This window comes from Poecile atricapillus, chromosome 4 (genome assembly GCF_030490865.1).
Source record: "Poecile atricapillus isolate bPoeAtr1 chromosome 4, bPoeAtr1.hap1, whole genome shotgun sequence".
Classification (NCBI taxonomy): Eukaryota; Metazoa; Chordata; class Aves; order Passeriformes; family Paridae; genus Poecile; species Poecile atricapillus.
In genome coordinates, this window is record NC_081252.1 from 50464497 (window position 1) to 50481486 (window position 16990).

General features: G+C 40.5%; 1 protein-coding gene across 2 annotated transcripts; it reads left to right on the forward strand.

The window, feature by feature from the left end:
- The first annotated feature begins 696 nt into the window (after window positions 1-696).
- Window positions 697-16484, forward strand: OCIAD2 (OCIA domain containing 2). Of its 2 annotated transcripts, none has more exons than XM_058838869.1 (8): window positions 697-832; window positions 4022-4159; window positions 7142-7232; window positions 8050-8103; window positions 9911-9958; window positions 10944-11049; window positions 12269-12356; window positions 14764-16484. In XM_058838869.1, the coding sequence occupies exons 2-7, from the start codon at window positions 4100-4102 to the stop codon at window positions 12348-12350; spliced, it is 441 nt and encodes a 146-aa protein (XP_058694852.1). In that variant the 5' UTR covers window positions 697-832; window positions 4022-4099; the 3' UTR covers window positions 12351-12356; window positions 14764-16484. The 2 variants fall into 2 exon arrangements, with proteins under 2 accessions (XP_058694852.1, XP_058694851.1); XM_058838868.1 differs by having other exon boundaries at window positions 703-832; window positions 4025-4159.
- The last annotated feature ends 506 nt before the right edge of the window (window positions 16485-16990 follow it).

A 16990-nucleotide genomic window follows, 5' to 3' on the forward strand; every position in this document is an offset into this window, starting at 1 on the left:
AGAGGGTCCAGTGGAGGCCACAACGATGATGAGGGGTCTGGAGCATCTCTCTTGAGGAGAGACTGCAGGAGCTGGGCCTGGAGGGGCGCTCATCAGTGCATATAAATATCTCAAAGGCAGGTGTCAGAGAACGGTGCCAGACCCTTTTTGGTGGTGCCCAGAAACAGGATGAGGAGTAATGGCCATCAACTAAAACAAGAAGTTCCATCTAGATATGAACTTCTCTACCTTGAGAGTGACAGAGCACTGGAACAGGCTGCCCAGGGAGGTCATGGAGTCTCCCTTTCTCCAGACATTCCAAACCCACCTGGACACATTCCTGTGTCACCTGCTCCAGGTGACCCTTGCCTCAGCAGGGGGGTTGGACCAGATGACCTCCGGAGGGCCCTTCCAACCCTAATGATTCGGTGATTCTGTTATCTTCGTTAACACATACCCTTGCTAAAAGAGCGTTCTGAATTTCACTGGGGAAATCCGAGAACGCGTGATTTTCTTAGCGTGGCCGCTGTTTTTCTACCGGAGCTGCCCACCGGGAGGCCAGAACCTCTCGTGTGATCCCCGTGGGAGCGAGGAGCCGGGCCATGAGGGGAGCTGGGCGGGCACTGCGGGCCGGCTGCCCCGGTGTCCCTGCGGCCGGGAGGTGGCGGTGGAACCCCGCAGCCCAGCAGGGCCGGCCCCCGCCCTAGCGCCGCTCAGCGCGGCAGGCGGGCACGGCTGCAGCCGCTCCCCGCCCCGTCACGGCTCCTGTGCGGCCTGGCCCACGCGTGGCCTTCCGGGGCAGGCCGGGCCGGGTCAGCCCAGCTATTCCGTTCCCTCCGGCGGCCCGCGGAAGGTAAGCGCGGCTGGCGGCCGTGGGTGTCAGACTCCGCCTCTCCGCGCCCAGGGGCTCCGCGGGGCCGGATTTCTCCGGCGTCACGGCGGGGGAAGGCGGGGGTCGGCTCTCGGCAGCCGGCCCGGGGCAGGCGCTGTGTGGGGCGTGTGCTGCCACAGCTCCACGGGGCCGTCGCCCGTCAGTTCAGAAAGCACACGAGGTGCTTGAGCGTGTCCAGAGAAGGGCCGCGGAGCTTCTGAAGGGTCTGGAGTTTAAGTCCTGTTAGGAGTGGCTGAGGAAGCTGGGGATGTTTAGCCTTGAGAAAAGGAGGCTCAGGGAGACCTTATTCCCCACTACAACCACCTGGCAGGAGGTTGTAGCCAAGTGAGGTTTGGTCTCTTCTCCCAGACGACTGATGACAGGACAAGAGAACATAGCTTCAAGCTGTGCCAGAGGAGGTTCCGGTTGAATATCGGGAATAGAATTTCTTCACAGAAAGAGTGATTAGGCTTTGGGACGGACTGCCCAGGAGGGAGGTGGTGGAGTGGACATGACACTTAGAGCCATGGTTCAGTTGACAAGGTGGTGTTCGGTCGTAGGTTTGACTCGATGATTTTAGAGGCCTTTTCCAGCCTAGTTGGTTCTGTGATTCTGTGAAAGAAATACTCTGTGCTGGCCGGGTGTGCACTGCGCTTGGTGGGGGCACGGAGCAGCTGCTGCAGGGCTTAACAATCGTGGGGCATTCCCCAACCCCGGGCCGTGCTGTCAGGATGTTGGCAGAAACCTTTTCATTGACTACCTAGTGCAGCTACTCTGAAGACTCACCTTTGAAATAAGAGCCTGAGTTTAAAATGAAGAGCCAGTTCAGATAGGTGTGAAACATAATTTTGAGTCCGGTCATTTTCCATCTTCCTCACAATGGTCCTTGAAGTTCCTCTCTGAAATCTTTGATGAGTTGTGCCTGCCCTGGGCATCACAGCCCACTGCGTGGACCAGTTAATACATGCAATTTTGGTTCCCACTTTCTTCCCCGAAGTAGTCCTAGAAATTATGGGGTCACCATTCCTATTCTGAAGGAGACTTTTATTCCAAAACATTGTATATGAAATTCACAACTCTCATATTTGAAAAACTTAGCTATCTTCTTGGATTCTGCTTTTTTATCATCCCATTAGAGTTATTCGAACCATGAGATTTTTTCAGGAGCCTCATATTAGCATTTTCTTCTGTAAATGAATAAATTATCTAGAACATTTCTTATTGAAAACAAGTTTTTTGAATATTTGATCCTTGCAGACCACATTGATTTAATCTTGTGTTATATAGGTATTTCATTTAAACAGAATAATATAATTGGGGAATTTTTCCCAAAATATACACTTAATTGTTACACTAAGAATTACATGTAAGGTTGAGAAAACAGCAATACGTATTACAGAAAATTACATTTCTCCAGTAAGCTATTGGAAATAAAGTTATTTTTTGGGATGACAGTTGTATTTCCAAGATATAGGGCCTTAAAATATTGGAACAATTTTACAGTCCTCAGATAGGAGAGAGCATGTCTGCTAGGTATGAATATTAATAATTCAGTTACATAATATTTTGATGACATCAACTCTGTCTCTTTGTTTCATTCTTGCCAGTATAGCTTTCGGCTTTCATTCCATGTGGGAGATGTACCATGAAGCTGCTTAAAGGGATAAATATTTTTGGGGTTCTTCATTATGTTGAAGCAGTAGCACAGCTGAAAAAATTATAATTCAGGAGAAACGTGTACTTAGAACAGTATAGGAGGCCAATGGCAAACTGCAAATCTTTATAATCTTAATTTATACACATTCTTTTTGCTTAATTATATTTTATTTATTTTCCTCTTGTGACTCAGCTGTTTTCTCATCTTGAAAAAGGCAGGCACTTTAAATCTGTTGCAGCAGTTAGAAACTGTTTCCAATGATTATTTTTATGCAGCCCTCTGCACAATTAGGCTTTGTGAGTAGATAAGAGTAAGAAAACAGATAAGAATAAGCAAGCAGATAAGAATAATAAAACTTGATTCATTTTTGATTGACACAAACCTCTTTAAAGTTTTATGCATCTTTCTCATATTTATATCCTTTTTTTGCATTAAGTGGCAAGAGACTGATGAAAATTAAATTGCTCTCACATTGAGGAAGATGGTGTAGAGCTGTGAGCTTTCCTCATATAATATGGGTTTTCAAACTCACTTTTTTCAAAGACACAGTGATTACTGTCATTTTTGCGAGTGTCTGAGAATGAAGTGCAGATTGGTGTGAATGCAATGCTTTATTTAAGTTTTTTTACCAAGGGGAGATGAGATTATGTTGCTTCTATTACTTAAAAAAACTTTGCTGTCTGAATATCTAATGTATGTGAAGAAGACATTGCTTGAACTTCATAGCTGTGTAACTGACTCCAAAATAAGTGTGGGAAGTGGTTTATACAGTAATATTATGAATGCTGAAAAACATTTAGGTCAATAAATAGTTGCATATATTTTCTGTTTAACTCTGCCCTTCACGGTCACTTTAGCTTTGCTCAGTGCCACCATTGTATGAAGGTACTTTTGGAAAAGCAGAAGTGCTTGAATTACTCTAGAAATAAATGAATTTCCTTCTTGCTTTTCCCTAGCAGTGCAGCTCTCAAGCATGGAAGATTGCAACTCTGAAACTCTTTGGAATCTATTTATTCTTTTGTGTTATTTTTTTAAAAGATGTTTGTAACTGATTGTATTTTTGGAGATACAGATGTGGTTTGTGATAGGCGTGCCTGGTGGATCCCATGGAATGCAGGCTTCAGATGATGGCAGTGAGGATAGAAGTAGTGCAGTAATTCTGGACAGCACACTAAAGAGGCTATTTCTTGGACCTGCAGTACATTAAAAAATTATAAAGGTTTTCAACTGCTTATTTTCAATTCATATTTATTTTAATTTCTTTATGATAGAACATACTGTACAAGGTCATGATTCAGCATTTAATTGTAGTTACTGATTTAGCTGCTTAAGTTTCACACATCTCTTTGTTGCTGATAAGTGATAAACTGTGCTGTCAACTGTGTATCAGGTGACTGGAGGCTATCTGCTTTAAAAAAAATACTCTCCTTACAACCTGGTCATTTTTCTTTCTGGATGAACATTGGACTTACAAGTATCAGTAGGATATCTCAACATTTTACCTTTGTTCTTAGCAGAAAGAGAAGTAGCCAAGCATAAAAGGCACAGTTTCTGCTGAACAAGAGCAGTAGCAGACTACAAGGAAAGAGACAATGTCTTCTGAAACAGTCCAACAGGGAAGTCAGACACCTCCAATAAAGCAACCTGGATGGGTAAGCTGGATTTTCTTCCTTGTATGTCGGTGCTATTGCTAATGAATAACTGGGATTTTGCCTCAGTTGCTCTTATTGAAGAGAGAAATAGGTGTCTGTTAGCTTAAGCATATAGATGAAGAGAGGAAAGGATGGTGTGTTGTTTTTTCCTGGTTCACTGTGCTCAGAGGGCTAGGAGTTGTGAATCTTAAGGCTCTGATTTATGCCCTGAGTTATGAGCTGGCATAGCCATGGTGTCTTGAGTACTAGTCCAGTACAACCTGTCCCCATCAGGTTCTGCATGCACATCTTCAGAAGGGGAGAAGGGAACAGTACAGCACAAGAATCTGGTCTACAGCTCTACAGAAGATGAACATTCTCCTCTGATGGAGAAATCAAGGAATTAAAATGGGTTATGACTTTTTGCTAACCAGTCACTACCAGAGGGCAGCAATATTAGGTTGATCTGCAAGGAAGGGCCACAAGTTACAGCAAGGTGGCAGGGGCTGGGGCCTCAAATACAGGGAGCACAGTACCCAAACAGAAGAGGAGAGCAAGGAGAGCAGATCCAATGATCTTAATCACGGTCAGCCTACAGTCAGTTCAGTGATTGCCAGGAAAGTCTGATGCTAAGCCAGGCAGTCAGGTTAACAAGGCAAGGTAAACCTACAGCACAGTTAAAGCAAGGGCCTGAGCTTATACACAGCACCCGATATGAAGGGCAGAGGCCCTGGGCAAAGCTTCTTGCTGCTTTCTCCAAGCTTTTCTGGTTTTGGTATAACTCAATGTTACACAACTCTGCCATGTTGAGCTGACTCTGAGCCCAAGCAACTAAACACCTGGCAGGGTGTGTAAGGAGGCAAAAGGGTTGCAAAGCCTGTTGGTGCACTTGGGGCTCTGACATGCATTTCCTTATCTTTCAGTCAGCCTGTTTGTATTTTACTGTATTTGCTACGACCTTGCTGTGAAACCAGTTTGAAGTGGTTCTCTATGGGCTGGAGTGGAGCCAATTCTCTATTGTTCACCCAAGCAGCCACCACCATTAACTTCTGTGGGAGCAGTGCTTGAAGAAGGGCTGAGATATTAGTTACCTATAATGTGAAATGTGTGGCTATGACCAATAAATGCATTTCCTTGTTATGGCTATAAAATCATGGATTAGTCAGGCATAAAAGGAGATAGAACCCTGTAATAGATGAATGTGCTCTTTTTTCCAAGGCATTGCTTGTTCTGTGATGTCTGGGTTTTCTTTCAAGAATACCTATGTTTGAAGATGTTGTGTTTTTACAGGAAAATGTTAAAATTTCAATTAATTTTAACTTCATGACAACTCCTTTCCCCTGGCTTTTCTTGCTGAGCACAATGTCATGGTATGGAATTGGAATATCCTTTGGATCAGCTGAGGTCAGCTGTCCCAGCTGTGTCCCCTACCAAATTCTTCTACACCCCCAACTGATATGTTGGTGGGGTTGACTGAGAAACAGAAAAGGCCTTGACTCTGTGTAAGATCTACTCAGCAATAATTAAATATCCCTGTATTGTGAAGACTGGTTTGGTTTTCACAAATCTTCATAAATCCAAAACCTAGCACCATACCAATTACTAGGGAGAAAATAAACTCCTGTTCAGTCAAAACCAGTATACCCATTTATCTCAGATGTCTGATAACTACACTTCCAATGCTAACACTGAGTCTTTTCTTAAAGAAAGAAAAATAATCTTCTTATGTCTGCATGTCAGTACCCTGGATAGTAGAATGCAAGAGAAAGTACTGACATTTTTTCCTCACAATCATAATGGGAGAAAAAAGAGCTATCTTAAAGAAGTCTGTTGGCAGCCTGATTTGTATTAGGGTGAAACCAGTATGGTGGAATTAAGTTAATACTGTGGATATATTTAAACTGCTAAGAGAGAAAGTTCTACCAGTGGGAAGTCTGGCAGAGTTTATGTTGACCCTCTTCTAAATACTTGCAAAATCTCCTCTTATTGAACTTCAGTTGACTTCTGTATAGAGCAGATCTTGATTTTTGAAAACTGCCACTCTGTCTTTATTTCCTGTCATTTTTTTCTGGGAGACATAATGTAGCTCATGAAGCCATAAAATAGATAGCCTTCGAGAGATAATGGGTTAAAACATAGAATGTGAAGCATTTGAAGAAAGTATAGCATTTAGGAAATACCCGGAGCAATAAATTGGCTAGGACTAGGAACACAATGACAGGAGAGGAAGATAAGGATGGAAACCACCGGACAAAGCGTACTTCGAGCCAAAGCTAAAGCATGCCTAATGCCAATATGTCAAGTTGACCCTAGGAGCCTGGCCAAAGCTTAGGAACTCAGCCAACTACACCGGGAATGGACCAAATTTGGAGAGAAGTTCAAAAGTTTAAAGAGGAAGACTCCTCGAAGACCCTCGCCCACGATGAAGGCCGACCGGAACGACCCCCGAAAAGATCCTCAAAACAGAAGTTTCCGCCCACGCTCCGCCTACTGCACGCCCCATATGAATATGCATGGACATGATGTAATCCCAAACCTAAAACTGTATAAAAGGCACGCTTTTGCTGTAAGACTTTGGAAAAATCCCTTTAGAGATTTCCCCAACGTGCACGTTGTTAATAAAATACCTCCTGTCTATCTGACTTAAACTGAGTCTCTTAGACAGTTATTTTATCGCCTTTTGGGGCAAAATTCGGCATCACTCATGAGAGTGAAATGACTAACAGATATAAAGCAATATGCTTCTAGGGTACACAGCAGCTGAGCAATTTTAGGAAAGTAAAGACCAGCAAGATGGGTGGTTTAAACTTAAAACCTGTGTAGTTCTTTCTGTTTCTGTATTGGGGTATCAAGATTTCGTCACACTACTAGCAACAGAATAAGGAGTTTTGCTTGGAGGCTTTTGTATTTTATTGTTTTTTAAATAATTTATCTATTTTAATTGATTTTTTTTTCTTCCTGTGAGATTAAATTCGCTAAACTAAGCCAGGTTTATGCTTTCAGCCAATGCTGTTTTGTCCCATGTCCCAAATTCAAGACAGTGAGATTGCAAGGATCCGGAAAGAATGCAAACAGGAAAGTTTCTGGTACAGAGGTGAGTGATCCAAAGTCATTCTTACCACACCACACACAGAATGACTTCTTGATGTATGTATACAAAACTGTATGCAAAATGCTTTTTTGTTGGAACACTGTTGTGGGTTAACTCTGTCATGTTAAGTTAAGCTTTGTGTTCTTAAAGGTTTAATAGAATTATTTGCATAATTGTTGTAGGTAAAGGTGGTTGAACTGAGGTCTTATTTAGTATGAACTTTAGCCATTGTAGTAGGATTGGTTCTATTCTTGAAGTCCTTTATTACAATCTTAGGAATGTTTTACTTTTTTACTTTTACTTGTTACATACTTATCCTTGCTTTTGAATGGAAGGCAGGCATGGCTATGTGTCTTTGATTTGTGAATGTATGTTAGGACATCTAAAAGATCAGTGTTTAGTGTTTTAGTCCCTCTACTCCCACCCTCTCAGTTTGTATCTAAATGACATATTTCCTGAATGGAGAAGATTGAAAAGGGTTTCAGCATTTCATTGGAGCTGCTGTCATTACAAGTATTGCAGTAGTTAGAGGAGATATTCAGATTGTGGAAACTATTATTTAATAAATATATATATATTGCATTAGCTCCAGATGTTACAGCATGGCTGATGTCTGGCACTGTGTGAGGACATCTTTTCTTTGAAGAGAACGTAATCTGAATGAGCAGATGTAATAGGTGATTAAGGCAGTAGGCAAAGTTAATGTTTAGAAATAATGTTTAACATTAGAAACAGAAAACATTTAATGTATAAGAGAGTATTTACCAAATACGTAACAAATTTTCACTGATACCAGCTACTCTCCTTTTCATTTTCACAGCTCTTCCTTTATCTCTTGGGAGCATGCTTGTCACCCAGGGGCTAATCACAAAAGGTAAAAATAAAAAAAATATATCATTAACGTGCTGTTTTTCAAGATCAATACTCTTCTCACTCATTACCATCATTGCTGTGGTGATTTGATTATTATGTGTGCATTGCCACCATTCTTTTGCAAGAACATGAACTGAAAAGAGAATTTGCAAATCCAAACACTGGTGGCTGAATTTTGTCCCCATGATCACAGGTATTTGAGTAGAGTCTTCATTGGGGCAGCTCATAGGGCAGGGCATTGCACAACCCAAGCAGGGCCATTAGGATCGGATACTGTAGCTCTAACGGTTGTTTTATTTGAAAATGCTGGCAATGTTTTTGCAGTGACCATGTATCAATATGACTACAGCTTTGGTGCAAAGGGACACGGAGTACTGCCAAAGTGAGAAGACAGAGGGCTTTTCTGTAGAGATGGCTCACAATCTGCAGGCTAACACAAAAGAAATTTGTGTTCTGTTTATGTGGTGGATGAGCCTGGTTCTACACATGGCACCTTCAGTTTCCCTGCTGGGGGTCTTCACGATGTAAAAGGTTGAGGTTAGTGTCTTGGGGAAGGAGTGAGGGGCATCCACCCTGAAGTCTGCTAAGCTATATCACAAGAGGCTGATATGAGTTCCCCATTCCATCCTTGACCTATGAGCTTGTAGGGAGAAAGGGAGGGAAGGAGTAATAGTGTTGGATAAGGATTACACGTTTGAAAAGGGGTGATAGGAAGGGCACTGGGGCTCTCTCTGTAGCTGACATGCCAGCCTCTGGCACCAGGTACTCTTCCTGGTTTCTGTTCATTGTACTTGGATGTTTCTGATCAGCTGTGAAATAACAAATGCTCTTACTAAGTAATCATTACTGTGCGTCAACAATTGGAAGGGGGTGATTAGAAACAAACAACACATTTGTTCCTCCCTCCCCCAAGAGACCAAATATGAAATTGTATAGATCACAGTGGGCAAAAGCCCTTGTGCTTAGCATAGGCTGAATACTTCTCTGTCTAAGTACTTTCTTCTAATGGCTACACACAGTATCCTGCCTCCAGAAGATGCTGGAGTTTCTGACCCTCATTATTACTGTCTGAATGCACGTAACAGTGCAACCAGTGTTCACTTCCCTTCCCTTTGCCACAGTAATCTTGCTGTGTGGAGCCCTCCTCCACAGCATGGCATTCCTCTGCCAGACACACAGGTCTCAGAGGAATACTGCTTTCACCTCCTGAGATTAACTGGGAGAGTGTGGATTTTGGTGGAAAAGCTAAAGATAATTTTTTGCTTTTCTTGTTTAGCACACTGTTTTCCTCTTAAGGGCCAAAAGGTGTGATCTTTCCTCTCCAGAGGAGAAGGCTAGATGTCAGCGGTACAGTTTTAATTGATAGCCACAGAAAGCTACCAAAGAGCAGTTTCATCCTACTTAGCACAAGGAGCTGAACTCTGTGTGAAAGATTTAATTTTGCTATTTTATATGCAGGGTTGGTTTGTGCTGAAGCATAAGCCACCACCACTTCCTCTGCAGTGCTGCAGGTGTCACCAGTGGCAGACATGCTGCTTTCATGTTGGTTTACTCTGAACTGCTGCCTGAACTGAATCCTGCGAAGTCCAAATTCTCTTCCTCCTATGACTCTAGGACTGCCCTGAAACACATGCACTAAGAACTAGTGGAATGGAAAGTGCCCTGGTGTGCTAAAATAAGAGTTAGTGGACTTCATACCACCCTCACCTTAAGAAATGCAAAAGCTGTAGGAAAACTAGTGCCCTGGTTTTGAGTGCTGGTGAATTCCTCAAGTGAATAAGCTCTCTGACTATTTAATTTTATTGTAGGTATATTCTCAGCAAGCCCAAGATTTGGTCCATACCCCAAGATGGCAAGTAAGTTGTACACAATTCTAAAAGGAAATTCTTTACAGGCAATATGGAGACTTTAGATGCATCTCTCTGAATTTCTTTCCAAAACCTTCCTTTTTTGAATTTACATGTAACCCAGCAGATTAGGAAATCAGATTTCTGATGTGTTTAAAAATAAATGTATGAAACAAGATTCTTCTAATGTAAATATTTTTAGTAGCGGCTTATATAATGTAATCTCTCAAATTGGTATAAACTCTAGTCTGCACTTTTTTTTATAAATTATGTCAGCCTCATTGATCAGCTGTGCTTGGCAGATTGCACAACTTATGGTATCAAGAAGTCATGATACTATAATATATAAAATATATATGGTTCTTTTTATGTGTTCATTTGATTGACCTCAACTGTCTAATTCAGAACCATGGATTGATAAAGAAAACAAATAGAAGCACAGAAACTGTACTGTACACTGAGGTGGCTCCTAAATGACAAGGAATTAAATTGATTCCCTCTTCAGCAGAAATTCAGCAGGAAATCAAGGACATTGAAGTAGTCTTTTATTATGACTCAAGTGAAAGCCACAGTGCAACAATATGACAAGCTGATGTTCTAACTTCTTAGAAGGCCAGAGAAGTTGGTGTTAAAAGTGTGATCATCAGAAGTAAACCACGCTGTGCAATCAAAGGCAATAGCAACAGCTGACACTGTGAATTAATTTCATTTCCTAAAATCTGTTCCTCTAAACATTATATCCTTTTTCTGTATGTGGGAATATCATATCCTTTTTCTTTATCAATTATTTTGGACCAGTTGCACTCTCTCATAGGTAACTGGTTTTCAGCAGTTACTGAATTCACCCCTGTAAACCCTGTGTAACTTCAGATATGTTTGTGACATATTCTGAGAAGATGTGGTACACAATTTCTTGTATGATTAAAACGGAGCTAATAGCACACTCCTGATTTAAACTGCTGTATTAACAATGTTTTGTTACTTGTCTCTACAGTTGCTGGTGTCTTGGGTTTTGCCATTGGAAAGATGTCATACATGAGAGAATGCCAAAAGAAGTTTCAGAAAATTGGCATTGCACCGTTTGGTCCACAAGAAAAAAGGTCTGTGCTTATCTAAATTACTAAGCCTAGATTAAAATAGTCTAAAACACACTAAAATTACATGCAGCAAAACTGTGAATTTAAATTCTGTGATTAGATCCTGAGGTACTAGTCATAGTCTTGGCCTATATATTGCAGTATTAGAAACTACTACACATTCTTCAGAAAATGCAAATTAAACTTATTGTAATACCTGTAATACTAGGATATCCATGATTTAAATGAAACTATTGTACTTTGAGATGTGATGTGACAACAGTTACTCATTCTCTTTTCATCTAGTTTCATACTGCTAAAGTTGTCCATGTTATCACTTCTATCCTGTGAGTCTTCCTTTGGAACATACCTCAGGCCAAATATGCTACAGATTTTTTTATAATGTTCTCATATTTTAACAACAATGTCAATCTCAATCCATATTCCAACCTCCCTTTCCTCTATGGCTTTGCTCATGCAAACCTCATGCTGTCATACCAAACCATGAAGAGCAGGAACTGAGATGGTGTTTATTCCACCGTGCATGTCTAACCATATAAAAGAGCTCAGTGGCTGATTTCTGTCACCCACCACTCCATGTTGTAATCACTGTTTTCTCCACTTCACATAAAGTACTCCTTCACATCAAATCAGACTCTGACTTCTTTCCCAGATCCTCCTTCAGCTGCCTGCTACACTCTCCATTCTCAATATGGCTTCTGGTATAAACCTTTCACTCACAAAACACATATCCAAAAATTCTATCCAAAAAAATCATTCTCCTTTGTCATTCCACATCTTTCCCCCAGACCAGCATGGGGAGCATTTTATGCCTATAAAAATGCCTGACTGATAATAGGAAGCTTCTTCATTGTTCATCAATTTCTCTACTTGTACTTTTCCCCCACATAACAAAGTATATACTTGGTATTACACAAAATTTTATACACCTTACTCCTAGCTCAGTTTGCTCATAGGTGCAATGGCAAGGACTGTCTTTGCTGCTTAGAAAATCCTGTTGTATTTTGGCAACTGCTAGAAGGAGTACTTAATACTGATTAATGGGCATTATTGGCTGAGACATTTAGATGTCATATTTTGCAGTTTATATCCCATATTACAAAAATTGAGGAATATAGGCAAGAGGTTACTTCTTCAAGAACTTTTGCCATCATGCTATATGGTTGTATTAGAAGAAATCCAGCCAAATTTTTCAGTGTTTTATTTGCTTTCAATTCTGTAGGCAGCGTCATCATGCTTGCAAAGAACGTAAAGCAAAATTGGGACCAAATGAGAAAGAAGGTTCAACTCCTTCAGCATCTTAGTCCCAGGTAGGCAATCTTGTATTTTGTTTTTAAATCTCATGTTATTTTCCATATTGCATGGTGTTCTTCTTCTGAACAATATAGTGAAAATCACAGATTTTAGTAATGGATCAAAATCCAAGCATTACTCAAGGAAATATTCTGTATCTCTAATTTCTGATTAATTTTGTTTCTTAATTTTTACCTTACATACCTTCCATGTATAAATGTATTAAATCCCTCATCAATGAAGAATTCTTTCTTTAGCTGTAGCTGAGTATTGCTGATCGTCCTAAGTGGAATTAATTTGGATTGACTGCTTGTACTAAAACAAATACACCTTCTTTCAATTTCCTGCTTGTTTTACTTAAGGATCAAATAATTATGGATTATATTGATATTTAGAAATGCATTGAAATATTGAGAAGTAAAAGCAGACACAGCTGGGTGTGGGTTTTTTGCATTCAGTACTACAATTTGGCTAGAGCCTTAGTGGGGTAGCAGTAGTGGTACAAAAGCAGTCTGCTGTGGTGGGGCAGGGGACATGGCTCATGTGGTGTTCTCACCCTAGAAAGGGGGAAGTTCCCTCTGTGAAAAAGGAGGGTTTACATGGTAGAAGGTAGGGGAGTGTTTAAAAGGAGTTGCACTCTATGAAAAACAGGCCAGCAGCTGGGTTTTTTAAGAATGCTTTCACACTTTCTGCTTGTGGTAGGCTGGCCTACATTTCTCACAGGCAGGAGAATGTGTGAAAGTGTTTGCAAATAGCTTGGCTGCCTGCAAGAGAGAAGAGGGCCTGTTTGAAGCTCTGCCATGGGAGTTTATACAGCTAAGAGCAGAAGTCTGACGCAGAAATTGTTGGATTGAGTCTAGCATATATTATGTAGGAATTTAGACAAGGATATTGGTAATGGTCCCTTCCTTACTCTCTAGTGCATGCCTACAGATAGTCTATATGAAGGAATATCCTATCAGAACCTGTTTACTTGCCCAGAAGAGAGATTTTGATGGATTTTTACTATACAACCATACATTGTGGCAGTGAGGATTGAAAAGAGTTTTCAGAGTCCTTAAAGAAGCCATTAGAAAAAAGTCCTGATTTTAATCAACTTTACCACTGGTTCAGCATTTTATATCATGTGCTGCAAATGCTCAGCCACTAGTAGAAAATGCACTTTGGCTTAGGCTCAACTAGTAATAGGGTTGTGCCAAAAGAAGCAGTGCTTCTCTTGTGCCAGCTATAGAGATTGTGAAGTTAGCTGGCCCTCCAGACCAGCTCTCTGCTCTAGTTTGGTATGAGGACAGGGGTAAAAAAATCTGCCAAAACTGTCTGAAGGGTTTCTTGCTAGTGCCAGCATGAAGGAAGGACTGAGTCAGATGTAGATAACTCAGAATAAAAAACACTCTAAATCCATTAGCATCTATGAGCTTAATTAACCTCTTGCAATACTGTGATGATTAACTGAAGATTTTGTCTCAAATAAATGGTTATGTAGGCTCACTTAATTCAAGTAAGGACCCCAAAGCATATTTAATTGAGAATGGTCACTTAGCAATGGTCACTAGCAATTACCTGTGTAGAGGAATCAAATATTTATTGTGGGATTTACCACTGCTGTTTGTCAGAGCTGCAGCTTGCTGAACCTTCAATCCAAACACATTTTATTTTTCAGCCTTCCTCTGTTAGCTGACAATATTTTTTCTGGTGTGTGAGTAACAATTAGCTTTTAAATATATTTCAGATTCTCTCAAACACAAAGGAGCCTTGCAACTTTTCGAGGGGAAGAACACAGGATGCTACAGGCCCCTTTCCTTGTTTTCTTCCTGTAATGGCTCCTGAAATTTCTGCTGTGGAGCCTGTTCCCTGCTCCAGCTTACATGTTCATTAAAGACCTTGATTGCTGCACGTTTTACCACCAGTTTAGGTCTTTTTGTTTGATTTTTAAAAGGGCTTGAAAGCTTAGTCAAAAACTTGGAAAACAAATGTAAGATAAGTGTATTTATTTCAAGTTTTAATTGCTCTAATGAAAAAGCCATTATATTTGGGCCAGTGTGGTATTTTGAACTTGCCAGAAATTAATTTTGATAGACAGGTTTTAGGAAAAGAAGCACTGTAAGCATTATGTTGTTTTTTGTATTGTTGAACCTCTTCTGTGTTTCAATAAAAATTCTTAATTTAGCATGCTGTGCTCTAAAAATGTGCAGATGCCCTGCTGAGCACGTATTGCTACTATCCATGCAAAGTGTATGGCAAAGCTCTGGCAGTACCTAGGAAGACCACCCCGATAAAATGATATTCATGTGTAGGAGTCCAAGGTAATGTCTTTTATCCTCAGGGTCTCTGGAATGTTCTCGGAGAAATCACCAAGCTCCGCATTTCACATTGAAAGCAAGGTGGCACTCACATAAATAACAGATCCTTTTATTCTGTTTACAGATGTGGTGAACGTGATAAAAACCTTGGGGACCATCTTCTTTCAAGGCACTTTCCTGTAGTCTAGAAATAATAATGATAAAATAATAATTTTGGGATTCTATCTCTTAGATTTGGTATAGATTGGCTATTTGAAATAGTTGCATAATACATAGTTCTGTTCGTACTAAATAAGTTTTTTGAAATGCACTTTTTGAAATACACTCCTCTCTTTTCAGCATTGTTGGTTTGTTTTCCTCTGTTGAGTGCAATTTAGCTCTTAGTGCAGAAAAGTTACATTTGTCTATTTAGACAAATCTAAATCTATCATCTATTTAGATGCTGGCAATGCTCTGTGTAACAAAGTGGTTTATGTTGGAATGTCTATGTCAAACAGAAAGTGTGTGAGGATGTTTAAATGGTTTGCACAGTGAAGCAGCTATTCAGTCTCTGAGCTGACCCCTTGGTTGTGGAGTACTTCCAGAGTACCAGATTCAGAGTATTGTCAGACTGCAGTTGCTGTGCTGAACCAACTTCCCATAAGCAAGTTTTACACAAAGGACTGCTTTGCCAGGGATACCAAAAATGTGTGCCACATTCATGAACAAAAACACACAATATTTTGGAACAGTTGATGGTTGTACAAAATTTGAGGCCACCAGATGCTGAAAAAAACCCAAACCTAGATGGCACATGCTCTCTACAAACAGTAGGACACTGTCTTCCATGAAACATCTCAGGAAATCAAAAGCAGGCACTTCCCCTAAACACAGTGATGGGTTTCACAAGGAAATATATGCACAGCTACTGAAAAGTTTGGGCTTTGCTGTCAGTCAATGAAGACAGTCTTCTATGGGCCTTTTCTGTTTGCTTCTATACTATGCCTATGGTTAGTGCCCCTCTTTTGAACTAGCATCTTTACCTGCACACAAAAATTCCGCAAGCAAAATATATAGTGTGGAAAAGTATAATGTAACCATTAATTGGTTAGTAAACAAAAAAGACATTCTGAATTTGACAAAGTGATTAGGCTGAATACTCAGCTCCTTGATAAAGCACTTGGATAGTCTTTCCTAGCCAAGCAGCCATCAGGGAAGGGGAAGGGTTAGACTGACTAGCTTCCCTGTTGTTTTCTTTACAATAAGATTTTATACTTTTCTACTTGGTGTTTAGCCTCTTGAATTTTTGAGCTGTTAAGAACCCCTGTCTCAACTGGGGCTTCAATTTTACTCTTGTTACTTTTCTACAGTATTTTTCCACAGTGCTTTCAATCGGAGTCAGGGATACACAGCAGTGCTGTGTCACAGCTGCTGCTGTGTACAGGTGAGCCTTGGAGAGTCTTCCACAGGGGCTCCAGGGAGAGGGGGTTACACAACCACAGAGAAGGCGACCTCCTTTGTGGAAATCATGTCATTTTCATGGGTGTACTGTGATAGCCACCAAAACTTGCATGGTGACATGTCTGAGCTACTTCCCCTTCATCTGTCATCTGCTGTCAAGATAACAGCCAGAAGCTGCACCAAGGTTTGTCATGCCTGGGTTATCTGAGGGAAGCCACTACACCCAGGTGACACCAAGGAGAGTGATGCGTGTGACAGAGGACCTTGCATGTCAGACTCTCAGAGGTTGTTCTTGTGGTCCGTGTTACCTCTTGGGATTACAACTTAGCTACTGAACTTTGCTTTAAATGTGATTTTTCTTATTTTTTACTTTTGATTATTTTTCTGTAATAAATATAGTGATGTATAAAATTTCTTGTCTCCTTTTTTTCCAACTTTGTTTCCATACTTTGCAAAAGGCTGAATAGCTAATTGTGTGGATCTGAGTTAATGAGTTACTATGTGATACAGGTATGAAAAAAGGCAGTTTGTGAATCTAAGATGTATTAGTGCTAAATTTATGCATATCAAAAGAAAAGCACAACTAACGGGTAAACTGTTCTTTTGAAGGTCCTTAAAGGCAGCTGTTTTGTAGTAATTATGTGCAGTTTAATGAGCTAATCTTTGTTGGCCATTACTATTGTGCATTCCATTTAATTCCATTTACTTGTGCATTCCAGTTAAAGAATTTACTTTTAATTGAAGCAGAAGTTGAATACATTGAATTTAGGGGTGACCTATCAAAAAAATAGGGAAAGATTTGAAGTAATGAGTTGCTTCTTTAATAAAGAGGGGAAGAGGTCTCCAGGAGGAAAAATGGTTGAGTTTGCAAAGGTAAACTAAACTTTTCTTAGTGTTTCCTTACACTGATA